The sequence below is a fragment of the Peromyscus maniculatus genome, chromosome 4 (genome assembly GCF_049852395.1).
Source record: "Peromyscus maniculatus bairdii isolate BWxNUB_F1_BW_parent chromosome 4, HU_Pman_BW_mat_3.1, whole genome shotgun sequence".
NCBI classification, from domain to species: Eukaryota; Metazoa; Chordata; class Mammalia; order Rodentia; family Cricetidae; genus Peromyscus; species Peromyscus maniculatus.
In genome coordinates this window covers 139282956-139295363 of record NC_134855.1, presented here as the reverse complement: position 1 = coordinate 139295363, position 12408 = coordinate 139282956, and the positions used below count along the sequence as shown (strand labels likewise).

At 57.7% G+C, this 12408-nt stretch overlaps 1 protein-coding gene across 5 annotated transcripts in view; it reads right to left on the bottom strand.

Annotated features, from left to right (window-relative positions):
• Ripor3 (RIPOR family member 3) overlaps positions 1-12408 on the bottom strand; it is a 76175-nt gene that overhangs the window by 6682 nt on the left and 57085 nt on the right. For all 5 annotated transcript variants that reach the window (XM_042276858.2, XM_076571109.1, XM_076571111.1 and 2 more), the window contains 11 exons: positions 11355-11433; positions 8701-8724; positions 8477-8530; positions 7456-7605; positions 7269-7332; positions 6932-6975; positions 6709-6834; positions 6487-6632; positions 5316-5445; positions 3740-4294; positions 585-715 (listed from right to left, as the gene is read on the bottom strand). In XM_042276858.2, the coding sequence (XP_042132792.2) occupies positions 585-715; positions 3740-4294; positions 5316-5445; positions 6487-6632; positions 6709-6834; positions 6932-6975; positions 7269-7332; positions 7456-7605; positions 8477-8530; positions 8701-8724; positions 11355-11433 (1503 nt within the window). The remainder of the gene's footprint in view (positions 1-584; positions 716-3739; positions 4295-5315; positions 5446-6486; positions 6633-6708; positions 6835-6931; positions 6976-7268; positions 7333-7455; positions 7606-8476; positions 8531-8700; positions 8725-11354; positions 11434-12408) is intronic.

The window sequence follows — 12408 nt, the reverse complement described above, 5'->3', positions numbered from 1 at the left end:
AGTTGGCTGGAAATCAAACAGGTGTGGGAGCAGGGCTGCCCAGGCGGCCTGAGGCTGCGCTTCTGGTGGTCGCCAGAGCCTCGTTTTGCTCTTCTGTGAAGGGAGCAGGAAGCCTAGCCTCAGGGTGGGGATATAATGGCTCACAGGGCAGAGCTGAACCCCACCGAGGCCCAACTGGTTCATCACACTCGGGAAGGTAGCAGACTTGGAATCTCCCTGTGGGACCACTGGATGGGAGGAAGAAATGGGGACTGTCCTCTTCTGTGATGCTGAGGTCTGGGGACAGAAGTGGCCCTGGGCCATCAGGGTAAGTGGTAAGGCAGATGGATGGTGGTCCAGAGAGAGCGATGGGCAAGGCAGTTCCTAGGGAGGCTGGTCATCATGCAGGCACTGAGGTCAAGGTCAGGGTTCTGCTGTGTGCTGCTGTTATTGCCTAAGATCTCCTCAGTGGCCATGAAGGCTTAGTATGTGGGGACAGTGATGTGGAGAGGAGGCACCGTACAACCCGTGATGGGGCCAAGGACTTGAGAGACGAGCATGGAGCTACAGCAGCCCAGAGGTGTCCCCCCTTGGTGTTCACTCACTCGGGAGCCTGGGAGCCCCCAAACAGGGACAGCTCGTCACCGGCAAGGTCGGCATTCAGAAAGGCAAAGCTCTCGAGGATACAGTCCATCAGGCTCTGTACTGACACAGCTTCCGGCTGCACCCCGCGGGGCTGTGGACAAGCACCAGGATGACGGCCTTGCCCTCCCACAGCCATCCATCCAGGATGGGACAGCCCCAGCCCCACACACTGACCCCAGCACAGGCCAGCTCAGCAGAATGAGCCTGGGATGTGGCGCTTCTGGTGTCCCGCCGGCATGGCCTGAGACAGGGGAAGGTCACCAGGGAGGCTGATCTGAAAGTCCTCACCCCAGCACCCCTGGGACACAGCACCTGGAGAGGGGCCCAGGTGTGGAACACCAGGGCAGGGCTTCCCCCACAAGGGGGCGCCGCTCCGTCCCAGCTGCCCCTGCCCGGCTGCCCAACTGCTCCATGGCTCATTTCTCGGCAACCCTAGAAACCTGCTCTACACTCATGCTGATAGTCACCTGAGGAGATTCAGAAGCTGTGGGTGAGCTGTGAATGGGGAGGCACGGGGGAACCACCACCCACCACTGGTCAAGTCGTCCAGAGACCTCTGTCTCCAATCCAGGGCTGCCTGCAGGCCCGGGTCCCTCCGGCACCCAGTACCTCAGGCCTCAGTCCACACCAGCCACACCCCAGGCACAGCCCAACAAGGCTGCAAACCTGAAATGGGTGCAAACCTCTACAAACACGTGTGTGCATGTATGTACACAGACACGGATGGACACGGTGGGCTCTTGTGAGTTGAGGTAGTTATGATGTCAGCAAACGTGGAACTGTGGCCCCCGGGCCACACTACAAACCCCCAGCCAGGAAGTACAAGGCCCACGGGTGCACTTTTGTTTAAAAACTGTTTTTCTTTCCCAGTGTGTGTGTGTGTGTGTGTTGTGCATGTTGTACATGTGCGCTTGTGTATGCAGAGGGGCCATGCAAGGACAGCCTTGAGTGTCATGCCTCAGGAGCTGTCCACGTTGTTTTATTAGTTGTTGTTTGGTTTTTCTGGTTTGTTTGTTTTTGAGGGCCCTCCTACTGGCACCTGGCATTTGCCAGTTAGGCTAGACTGGCTGGCCGTCGAGTCCCAGGGAGCCCCCGCCTCCACGTCCCCAGTGCTGAAGTGCTTGCCACAAGGCTGCCTTTTCTTCTTTCTTTCTTTCTTTCTTTCTTTCTTTCTTTCTTTCTTTCTTTCTTTCTTTCTTTCTTTCTTTCTTTCTTTCTTTCTCTCTCTCTCTCTCTCTCTCTCTCTCTCTCTCTCTCTCTCTCTTTCTTTCTTTCTTTCTTTCTTGTTTGTTTTTGTTTTTCAAGACAGGGTTTCTCTGTGTAGTTTTGGAGCCTTTCCTGGACCTCACTCTGTAGACTAGGCTGGCCTCGAACTCACAGAGATCCGCCTGGCTCTGCCTCCCAAGTGCTGGGATTAAAGGCGTGTGCCACCACCACAGGGGGTCGTGGGGGTGAACTCAGGTCCCCATGTTTACACAGCAGGTACTCAGGTCCCCAGCCCTGAGGACAGTTTAACAGTGCCGTGGCCTCACCCTTGCGCCCCCGTCAGCTCTCTGCACCTCCCGCCTGAAGGAGACTCCTCTAACTCTCTGACTGTTACCACCAGACACGCTGGGGCTTGTGCTTCGGAGCACGAGCCTACAAACAGCCCTACACACGGGGCCCTCCACCCAGCAAAACTCCTGACAAACGGCATGGGTGGTGGGACACGTGACCATGGCAGGGAAAGGGAGGCAGCTGCAGAGAGCCGGAGCAGCCAGCCCTTCAGTCAGCCTCAGCCCAAAGGGCGCACACTCAACAACTGGGATTTCCCCCCCTGGAAAAATGACAGCCGCACATGGGGCTGGAGAGATGGTTCCGTGGTTAAAACACTGGCTGTTCACGCAGATCACCCCATGGTGCCCGACAACCGTCTGTAACCCCAGCCCCAGGGGATCCGATGCCCTCCCCTGGCCAAAGAGCGCCTGACACATGCATGTATGTACAGGCAAATATACACATATATAATAGTAATAAATGTGTAAGTTAGCCAGGGATGGTGGTATGCACCTGTCACCCCAGCCTCTGGAGGCTGAAGCAGGGGGATCTGGAGTTCAAGGCCAGCCTGGGCTTCTTAGCAAGAATGAGATCATTTCTCAAGAAGAGAAGTCTACGTGTGCTCTGTGGGTGACTCCCCTTTAGAATCCAAGCTGAAAGTGGGGCCTGTCATTGTTTTTATTGTCCTCAGCTGTCCTTTACTTCTGGAAAGGAGAAGTGTCTCGTTGGTGTTTTGAATAACTGTGCTATTTCAGGGTCCTACAACGTGCATGTGATTTTTCACAATACAGAAGTGTGACAGAAGCTGTGTGCCTCCAACTCAAACGGTTCCATCATACACACTGGGAAAGTAAAAGCAAGGGTGGTATTCTTTCTCAGATTCTTGTTCCTGGAACGTTAGAGCAGGGCCTTTGTGAGGTGGTAGACGAGCAGGGTGGATGAGAAGTGGAACTTTCCCTCAGTTGTACTGATGTGAGGTCCAGGTTGAGAACGAATAAAACAAAACAATAAAAGAGAATTTTTGAAGAGAAGCCTGTGTTGCATAGTTCTGAGCAAAAAATGTGTCATACCCAAGAGTGGGCTGGAGAAGCTGGCGTGTGTGGTCCACATTTTATTTTATGTATTTAAAAATGTAAACAAAGCCATCTGTCTAGGCCAGCAGTTCTGAGAGCCACTGCTGTGGCCAGAGGACATCCTCTGGCTGAGTGACTGCTGAGGGGAAGGTTCTGGGCGGCCATACAGACGAGGATGGCAGGTAGCTGCGGGGCCTTTCATGAATTCAGCTCTGTCTGCCCAAAGTTCTTAATCCTAAATTACAGCCCCAAGCACCCACTCACATCAGAAGATTCTCGATGGACACAGAGCAAATGACTTACTGTGCGCTCCGGCCTCCCCTTGGTATTCTCCTCCTGGGCCTTGAAAAGTGAGGAAACTGAGGACGGGAGAGGCTTGGCCCACCCAGGTCACATAGGGGTGAGGCTGGGATGCTCACATGGGCTGCTGGCTGGCCCCTGCGTCTGCTCCCGGGCCTCAGGCCAGCAGCAGAGTGGGGCTGCTGTCCAGCGCAGGGTGGGCATACCTTCAGCCGGTCCCTGAAGCCGAGGACTTGGTATTCCAGCTCCCGGAGCTGGGGCTGTGAAGGATCTGCAGACCGCAGCAGGTCCAGGACCTCCTGCACAGGCCTCTCTACTCCGTCCCCATCTCCTTCCTCCTGGCCCTTCCGGCTCCGGCTCCGTGGCTCCACACAGCTGTGGACTGGGGCATCTTGCTGCAGGGCCAGCCTCTCTCCTCCCAAGTCCCTCCAGCCAGGCTGTTCCACAAGCACACCCCCGACTGGATGAGCCAGGCCTGGCAGCAGGCCCAAGGGTGGGGGCTCCTCCCTGGTTCCCTCTTCTATGCAAGCTGTGGGTACCGCAGGCATGGACAGAAACCCCACATCTGAGGTGGATGCTGAAGTGCTGGTCTCGGTGTCTCTGGGGTCCTCAGAGCTGAAGGAGTCCATCTCGAGTAGCTCCTGGCTCTGGCTCCGCAGGCGGGGGCCCTGGAGCTCACTGTCAGACAGGTAGCCGAGGATGGAGGTGGCCCTGGGCCCACCTAGCAGCAAGGCCTGCTGCATTGGCTGCCGGAGGACAGACTGGGAGGGGATGCAGGAGCAACCTCAGCAGCCACCCCAGGGACTGGGCTGAGCCCGCTGTGTGCCCAGGTGCTCAGGGTGATGGTGATCTGCATCCAGAGCTGCTGATGCAGCTAACTGCATCCTCTAATTCTCCCCCTAAACTTCAGCTTCACTGTTTCATGTTTGCCATGCTCCTGCCTCAGGACCTTTGTGCTGACTGTGCTCTCTGCCTCCAACCACCCTGCACACACGCTGTCAATACCGAGGGTCCCAGTTCAGACGCCACTGCTCTGGGAGCACATCCCTGGACACCCCAAGTGCTCCAGTGATCCCCTTCCCAACTGCTTTGGTCTCTAGGCCCAGACTCCGTATTGGAGAGATGCCATGTGTCTCCCCACCTGTGTGCTGATGGCCACACATAAAGGGGGACAAGCCCTGGGTCTGGGACCCTGGAGGGGTGCAAGCTTGGGAGAGATGTTCTCACTGAAGATCGCTCGTGTGCCTGTGGATAGGCACAGCGCAACATTGAAACGACCTCCATGTCTGTTGAGTAAACACAGTCTAGTGTGGGCAGTGTGGGCGGGGGTTGTTAAGGAAGGTCCTTGGAAGTGAGGGACCATCCAAGGACACCACCAAGCAAAACGCTGACGGTGCCTGTGTGCACAGCTCTCAGTGCCTACACGACCACCACCCCCACCACCCCCAGGAAAGGAGAGGACGGTGGCCCTGCCTCCGAGGGGACCTTGGCCCTGGAGGTCATGGGGAGAAGGTTGCTTTCTTGTACATGGCTCCAGATCACACTCCTGGAAGCCCTAAGTCTCCCCAGCAAGGTGAGGCCAAGGCCATGGCTGGGCAGAGGACGCCCCTCCACAAACACACACAGACAGCAGGTCCCAGCCCCAGCCCCATTCCCATGGCCGCAAGCAGCAGAAGATTGAGCCACACAGCCCTGCACCCCCAAAAGCTGAACCCCAAGCAGGCCACGCCCCTCACTGCCCAGTCCAGAGCAACTCCCGCTACTCGGAAGAGGCTCACTTACCAGGTAGTATTTGTCGCGGAAACTGGGGGTGCTGGGTGGTGTCCAGGTGTACAGGGAGCCCTTCCTGCTGCCCATGGAGAACCTGCCAGTGGGACTGGGTGACACCAGGCGGCACTCAGAGTCCAAGGGGCTACAGAGGAGAGCAGAGACCATCAGGGACCCAGGTGGGGACCCCACGCTCTGCAGTCACGGCCAGCGGCCTCGTCTTTCAAAGTCACCCTTGTAGGTAAGAGCTCTGTGAGTCTTCCCACAGCCCCCACAGGCTGGTGAGTGGCTGGGTTATCTACATGGGACGAAATGATGGCTCTGAGACATGGGATTTGCTCAGACCAATGTCCCCCCCAAGAATCAGGGCCAGAACTGAATTCACCCCACTTCTCTCCCATCCCAAAGCTGCAGGTCAGCTAGGAGTGATGTTCATGCTAGTGGGCGAGGCTTGGGGTAGAGGCCAGGAGGCAGCATGGCCCTCAGCTGAGGAGTACCCCAAGGTACTCAGCTGAGGAGTACCCCCAGGAAGGCCTGGAGCCCAGAGGCCTGCTGTATCTCCCCCTCAGGGCGCCTGTGGCCAGCAGGTCAGGGACTTAAAGAGTGACTGGCCTGGGTTGTGGCAGGCGTTTGAGGGCATCCTAGGTGCCTGAGGTGGACTATGTTCTCAGCTCTTTCCTACCCTGCCACACTCGCTCTGAAGACAGAGAAGGGGCACCCCAGGAATGCAAGGTGCTGCCAACAAAATCTCTGGAGACCACGGGTTCCTGAAGGTGCAGGAGGGAGCCCCAAACCCTGTGGCCTAGAGGAGGGCCTCAGGGTGGCAGTTCAGCCCTGGACTGGAAGGGACTGGGGACAGCCAACGACAGGAGCCAGTGAAGAGGAGGCCAGCAGAAGGGAGTTCCTCTGAGGAGCTAAGAAAAAGAAATGTCTAGAAAGGGTCCTGGTTCAGCTGGCGCTGACATGTGTCCAGATGTGAGAGTGGAATTCAGGGTCACAGGAGGCATGGGGGAGGAGGGCCAGGCAGGCCTGGCTGTGGGGTAGGATGGGTGAGGACAGGGATGGCTATGTAGGAGCAGGTCTGGAGTGCATCAGGCCCCTGGGGAGCAGGCGGGGCCACTGGGCTCCCCTGCACCAGGAGCTGGGTGGCCTTGGTGAGGGCAGGGATGGCACAGGAATCACTCACTTCCACAGCAGTTCCAGCTGCAGCTTGATGGTGCCCAGCTCAGTGATGTCCACCACCACAAGCTGTGGTCGGGCTGTGAAGAAGTCGGCGATGTCGCATGTCACAGCACCCACCACCATGGAGCTCAGGCCTCGAAGCTCGGTTACCTGGGCATGAGGGACAGGACGGTGGTATCTGAGCTCAGCACGCAGGCACCAGGGCCCAGCCCAAACCCTGCCCTACCTTGATCTCAAGGTTCTCATGCACCGTGGGCACAAAAGCCTTCTCCTCCTCATCCCAGGTCTGGCTGTCATCCGGCTCTATCCGGCCCTTTAGCCGCCACCGCTGACGGCCCAGGCGCATGAGCACCTGCAAGTGAGGTACAGGAAGGGTGCAGAGGCAGACCCAGGGGAGTCCCCTCACTGCCTACCCGGGGACCTCCCTCCCAGGACCTTTCTGGCTGTACCTCATACTGGTCTCCGGGACAGAGGCGTGCATAGCCCACCAAGCCTGGAACACAGAAATGGGCTTGTCTCCTCTCCACCCCTGCCCAGGGACCATGGGGACCCAGGGGTACAGGGGTGTGCCTGACAACGTGGGACTGATAGAGGTTTTGATGGTCAAGAGGGTGGAGGGCATCATAGCATACCTCAGAGAGCAATGAGCCCTCTATCACAAGGTCGACAGTCAGGGCTGGGCCTCTCGACCCTGGGCCTCTGGCCCACACCGCCCACCCTTAGCAGGTTCTCCAGGCAGCTGGGAAGAGCTGACACCAAGCCCAGCCCGGCCTGGTGCTCGCTCACCTTTCATCCTGACGTGGAACTCGCCCAGGTGAACTTCCAAAGCTCCCTCTATGAGACACATGTCCTGCAAGGTCCACAAGTGGGTCAGTCACTGGCCAGCCCCAGCCACTGCCCGGGACCCCAGAGCTGGGGCGGAGAGAGCTGGGGCGGAGAGAGCTGGGGCGGAGAGGCCTCACGGCTGGCCCACCTCCATGCACTCCTGCAGGCTGCGGCCCAGCTCCTGCAGGCTCTCACGGGAGGCGCGGCTCTGGGTGCTGCTGCTGAAGGCACGCTGCATGTTGGAAGCGCCATCCCGCAGACGCCACTGGATACAATAGCCTTCATAGAGCTCATCCACCTGCCGCAGACATTCAGGCTGTGGGCCACACCGAGGGACAGTCCCTTCCCAACATCTGTTCCTTCAAGAACCGTCTCCTAGCCCGGCCTCGCCCTGTGGTGCTCATGGCTCTGAGGCACAACCTTGCACCCCAGCACCTAGGGTCACTCACACACACTCAGAGCACAGTAGACACTAGTGACCATGTCACGCACCAGCCTGAGTCCCAGCTGTGCAGTGGAAAGTGAGTTACGACAGCTGCCCACCCTGTGGGTCTGGGGAGGAAGGTGAGCTCATGAATGTTGTTTGCAAACTGACTATAAGAAAGCCTAAAGAAGCCGAGCGATGGTGGCACACACCTTTAATCCCAACACTCAAGAGGCAGAGGCAGGCAGATCTCTGTGAGTTCGAGGCCAGCCTGGTATACAGAGTGAGTTCTAGGACAGCCATGGCTACACAGTAAGACCCCCTCTCCAGAAGAAGAAGGAGGGTGAGGAAGGAGGAGAAGCCAAGCCAAGCCTAAGGGACTTGCTAGGGGACTGTGGGCACATCCCTGTGGGTTGAGCCTCCACCTGCCTGCCTACACAGGGACAGTTAGAGCCTTCCAAGACCAAGCAGCAAAGGCCTCTGTACCGGCCAGTGACAGAGCCCCACCCCAGGGCTGCGATCTTGCCGTCACTCACTGCAGCTCAGCAAACTATCAGCTCTACCTCTGCAGCTACCCATGACCACCCAGCCTGACGCCTGCTACATTCTCATGACACCCCCACGGTGCCTGTGACACCCACATGATGTCCAGGGATACCACATGGCTCCCCTTGACTCACAAGAGATACCCACATGACTCCCTGTGGCACCTCCCATGATGCCCCGTGACTCCCAAGACACCCACCTTACTGATGTGGAACTCCACCTTCCGGATGTGTCTCTCCACCAAGCGCATTTGCTTCTCCCAGAAACAGAAAAGCTGCTTTAGAGGGGGCTCATGCTGGGCCTCAGTTTCCCCCGATTGTAACATGAGAGGACGTCCAAGTGTTCTGCCCAAGGGCAGCAGGGACGGAAGGCCACCCCAGACAGTCTTACCCGCCCTGGGGACACACAGGGACATGGGCTCACCTTGTCCAGGTCATAGTAGAAAGCCTGCAGAGAGAGGGAGGGTGTCAGAGCCCCAGAGACCCCTCGTCACTGGACACCTGGGCCTCATTGACAAAAGCCAACGCCCGCAGCCTGCCCTGCTTATGGCCATGGGTGCTCAGGGGAAAAACGAATTCAATGCATGCACTGTGGGCAAGCCAGTTCCAGGTCTGGCACTATCTCCCTGTGGGCGCCAGGCAAGTTACTCGACCTCTCTGAGCCTTCCTTTCTTCCTATGTGAAATGGGCATCGGTCACTGCAGTGGTCAATACCGCCCGTCAGCTTGACGGCCTCTGTCTAGAATCACCTTGAAGATGACCTCTGGACGGGAGGGAGTTTCTAGATTGGCTTAATTGAGGTGGGGAGACCCACCCTAGATGAAAGTGATAGCACCCCAGAGGCTGGGGTCCCGGGCTACATGGAAGGAAAGGGCCGGCTAAGTAGCACCCTCCACCTCTCTCTGCCTCCTGGATGCGATGTGCTGCCTGGCCCTCCTGATGCCGCGCCTTGAGCCAAAACTAACCCTCCTCTGACGTCGTTTTGCCGAGCATTTTGTCTCGACAAGGAGAGAGGTAGCACCCACATGAGTGAGTGCTAGATCCTAAAAGTCAGACGTCAGCTAAGAAAGAAGCACTGTGCCAGCCCGATGGCTCACGGGTGAGGGTGCTTGCCAAGCCTGATGACCTGAATTCCATGTCTGGACCCCAGGTGGTGCCAAGAGAGAACCGATTCCCACAGCTGTCCTCCATCCGACTCCACACGGGCACTGGGGTGGTGCATACCCGCTTTGGCTCCCCCCCATACACACGCCAATAAATAAATAAATGTAACACATTAAAACAGTCTTCTTGGAAACCTATGGAACCCTCCCTGTGGGGCCCAGGTACCCTGTCCTCACTGTGGGGTCCTGACCCTTCCCCAACACCAGTGTGACTTAGCATCAGGCGTTGGGACTGCTGAGCAGGCCTCTTTATACATTGTCTGCCCAAGCAAGGGAGACTTCTAGACCCCAGAGAGCGGACACGGTGTGGGAACGGTGTGAGGATGGCAGTACTTCCTGGGGGGAGGTGGGCCGGGAATGGGTGAGGTCTTAGAAGTGCCTCTCCCCTCCCTCTGTTCTGGCCATCACCCAGTCACCTACAGAGGGAGGCTCCAAGCTTGCCAGGCCCTGCCTTCCTATGTGGCTGACACCCACGTGAGGCTGGGGCCTTCCACTCTGCTGACACCCAAGTCTTCTGAGTCGTGGGAGCTGGGACCTGAGGGACCACCAGAGGGGTCTGGGTGATACTTTGGCAGACCACCCACTGTTTCCTCCCATTCTCCCAGCGCCATACTGAAGGCCTTACATAAGGCTGAATTTGGAAGAGGGGACACAGTTTGTGAGGAGAAGCCCGGGATGTGTGACAAGACATGCCAGCTTTGCTCCTGGTGTGGGACCAAGGCAGGCTGGGTGACACTTCCCCCAGGCAGCAGCCGGTGACATACATAATCTGCTTTGTAGAAATGAAGACAGTCTGAGGGGTGTCTCTCAATATGTCTATCCAACTATTGAAACAACAGATACCAGAGAAATGGGTCTTTCTCAGGAAGTTCATGCTGGGGAAGGGAAAGGTCTCTGGCCTAATGTGGGGGACATGTCTTCTCAAGAGATTCCACACGGTTCTACAGGATGAGGTTGATGTCCGTCTACGGAGGTGGGTGGGACCACACCTTGACGGGATGTACATGTGCACATCCCTTTCCCTGTTTAAACTTTAAAAGACCAGTGGACTTTTGGGGTGTCTACTGGATCTTCCTCCTCTTTTTTTATCTCTTTTTTCTGCTTTCCACTTTTTTTTTCTCCCGTTTTCCGAGACAGGGTTTCTCTGTGTAGCTTTGCAACTTTCCTGGAACTCACTTTGTAGACCAGGCTGGCCTTGAACTCACAGAGATCCGCCTGGCTCTGCCTCCCCAAATGCTGGGATTAAAGGCGTGTGCCACCACCGCCCAGCCTGCTTTCCACTTTTAATTTGGCTCTTTTAATTGTCTTAGTAAGGGCAGGTGGCCGGACCTGACTTGGGACACAGGTTCTGACCCCTAAGTTAAAGAAGAGTGAGAAGGAGTCAGAGGGGCCACAGAGACAGGGACAAGGGGTCCCTTGTGGAGGTAGAGTGCAGGGCGCCTGCTGGGGACTTAAGCTTCTCGTACACATAGCTCACAGGGTCATAGACTTAGAGCAAAAACTTTTTGCTTGTCTGAAATCAAATTTAAATGGGATCCCGTCTTTCTGCTGTTTGGGTTTGGGTTTTGATACACTGAGCAAGTGTATCAAACTCAGAGTCTGTGAACCCCACACTGTGAGCCCCACATCTTGATATCCGTAGAAAACTATCACCCTGGACACTATGACATGCAGGCTCATTTGGGGCAGGGGCAGGGCCCGTGACACTCAGAAATGGCCACTTGCCCTGAGTCACATGAACTGGCTCTGGTGTGTCAGATTGCCAAGGCCTGGGGGATGAATGGGGTCATCGGGCACACGTGCACCTCGGCGGCCGTCTGTCTGTTCTCCTCCCAGAACCCGGAGAGGAAGGTTCGCCACAAATACCACAGGCCCAGGGTGGAGACCACCTACTGTCTTCATTCCGGACACTCACCAGCCGGGAGCCCCTCTGGGTGTCCGTGTGTCGTCCGCACAGGTAATCCAGCTCGGCCTGCTGCTCACACAGGTGTTCCCTAAGGTAGACAGCGGGTGGGGGGTTAGGGGGTGGGATCTGAGCTGAAAGGAGCAAGACAGCTCTCCAGGTACCCTCCCAGAATAAGGGTTGGCCAGCTCACTGTCTGGGGGTCCCTCTGCTACCCCAAGAACCCCACAGATCAGTCCAAGCATTACTAGGCATGTTGTGTAGATGGCCGCATACGGATCCTTGTGGGCAGCAAGGAACTGGCCAACGGAGGCCTGAGCTGAGGAGGGCATGGTGCATGGAGGGGTGTGGGGGCAGAGGCTGTGAGAACAGGAGAACAGGGAGAAGGCTGACAGGGGAGAGGAGGAGTCCATGAACCCAGGGCCAGGAAGGAGGGGGGACCCAAGAAATGTTGAGCAACAGGTGAGCCTGCAGCAAGTGAGTCTGCAGCTGAGGGTGTGGGCCTGCAGCTGAGGGGGTGGGCCTGCAGCTGAGGGTGTGGGCCTGCAGCTGAGGGGGTGGGCCTGCAGCTGAGGGGGTGGGCCTGCAGCAGGTAAGCCTGCAGCTGAGGGGGTGAGCCTGCAGCTGAGGGGGTGGGCCTGCAGCTGAGGGGGTGGGCCTGCAGCTGAGGGGGTGAGCCTGCAGCTGAGGGGGTGGGCCTGCAGCAGGTGAGCCTGCAGCTGAGGGTGTGAGCCTGCAGCTGAGGGTGTGAGCCTGCAGCTGAGGGGGTGAGCCTGCAGCTGAGGGGGTGGGCCTGCAGCTGAGGGGGTGGGCCTGCAGCTGAGGGTGTGAGCCTGCAGCTGAGGGTGTGAGCCTGCAGCTGAGGGGGTGAGCCTGCAGCTGAGGGGGTGGGCCTGCAGCTGAGGGGGTGGGCCTGCAGCTGAGGGGGTGGGCCTGCAGCTGAGGGTGTGGGCCTGCAGCTGAGGGGTGAGCAGCATCAGGGAAGAGAAAGTCCCTTCAAGTGACAACCCGGGGCTGGGCTTGCTCTTACAGTGGTCTCAGTCAGGCTGCTGGCTGCCTAACCATA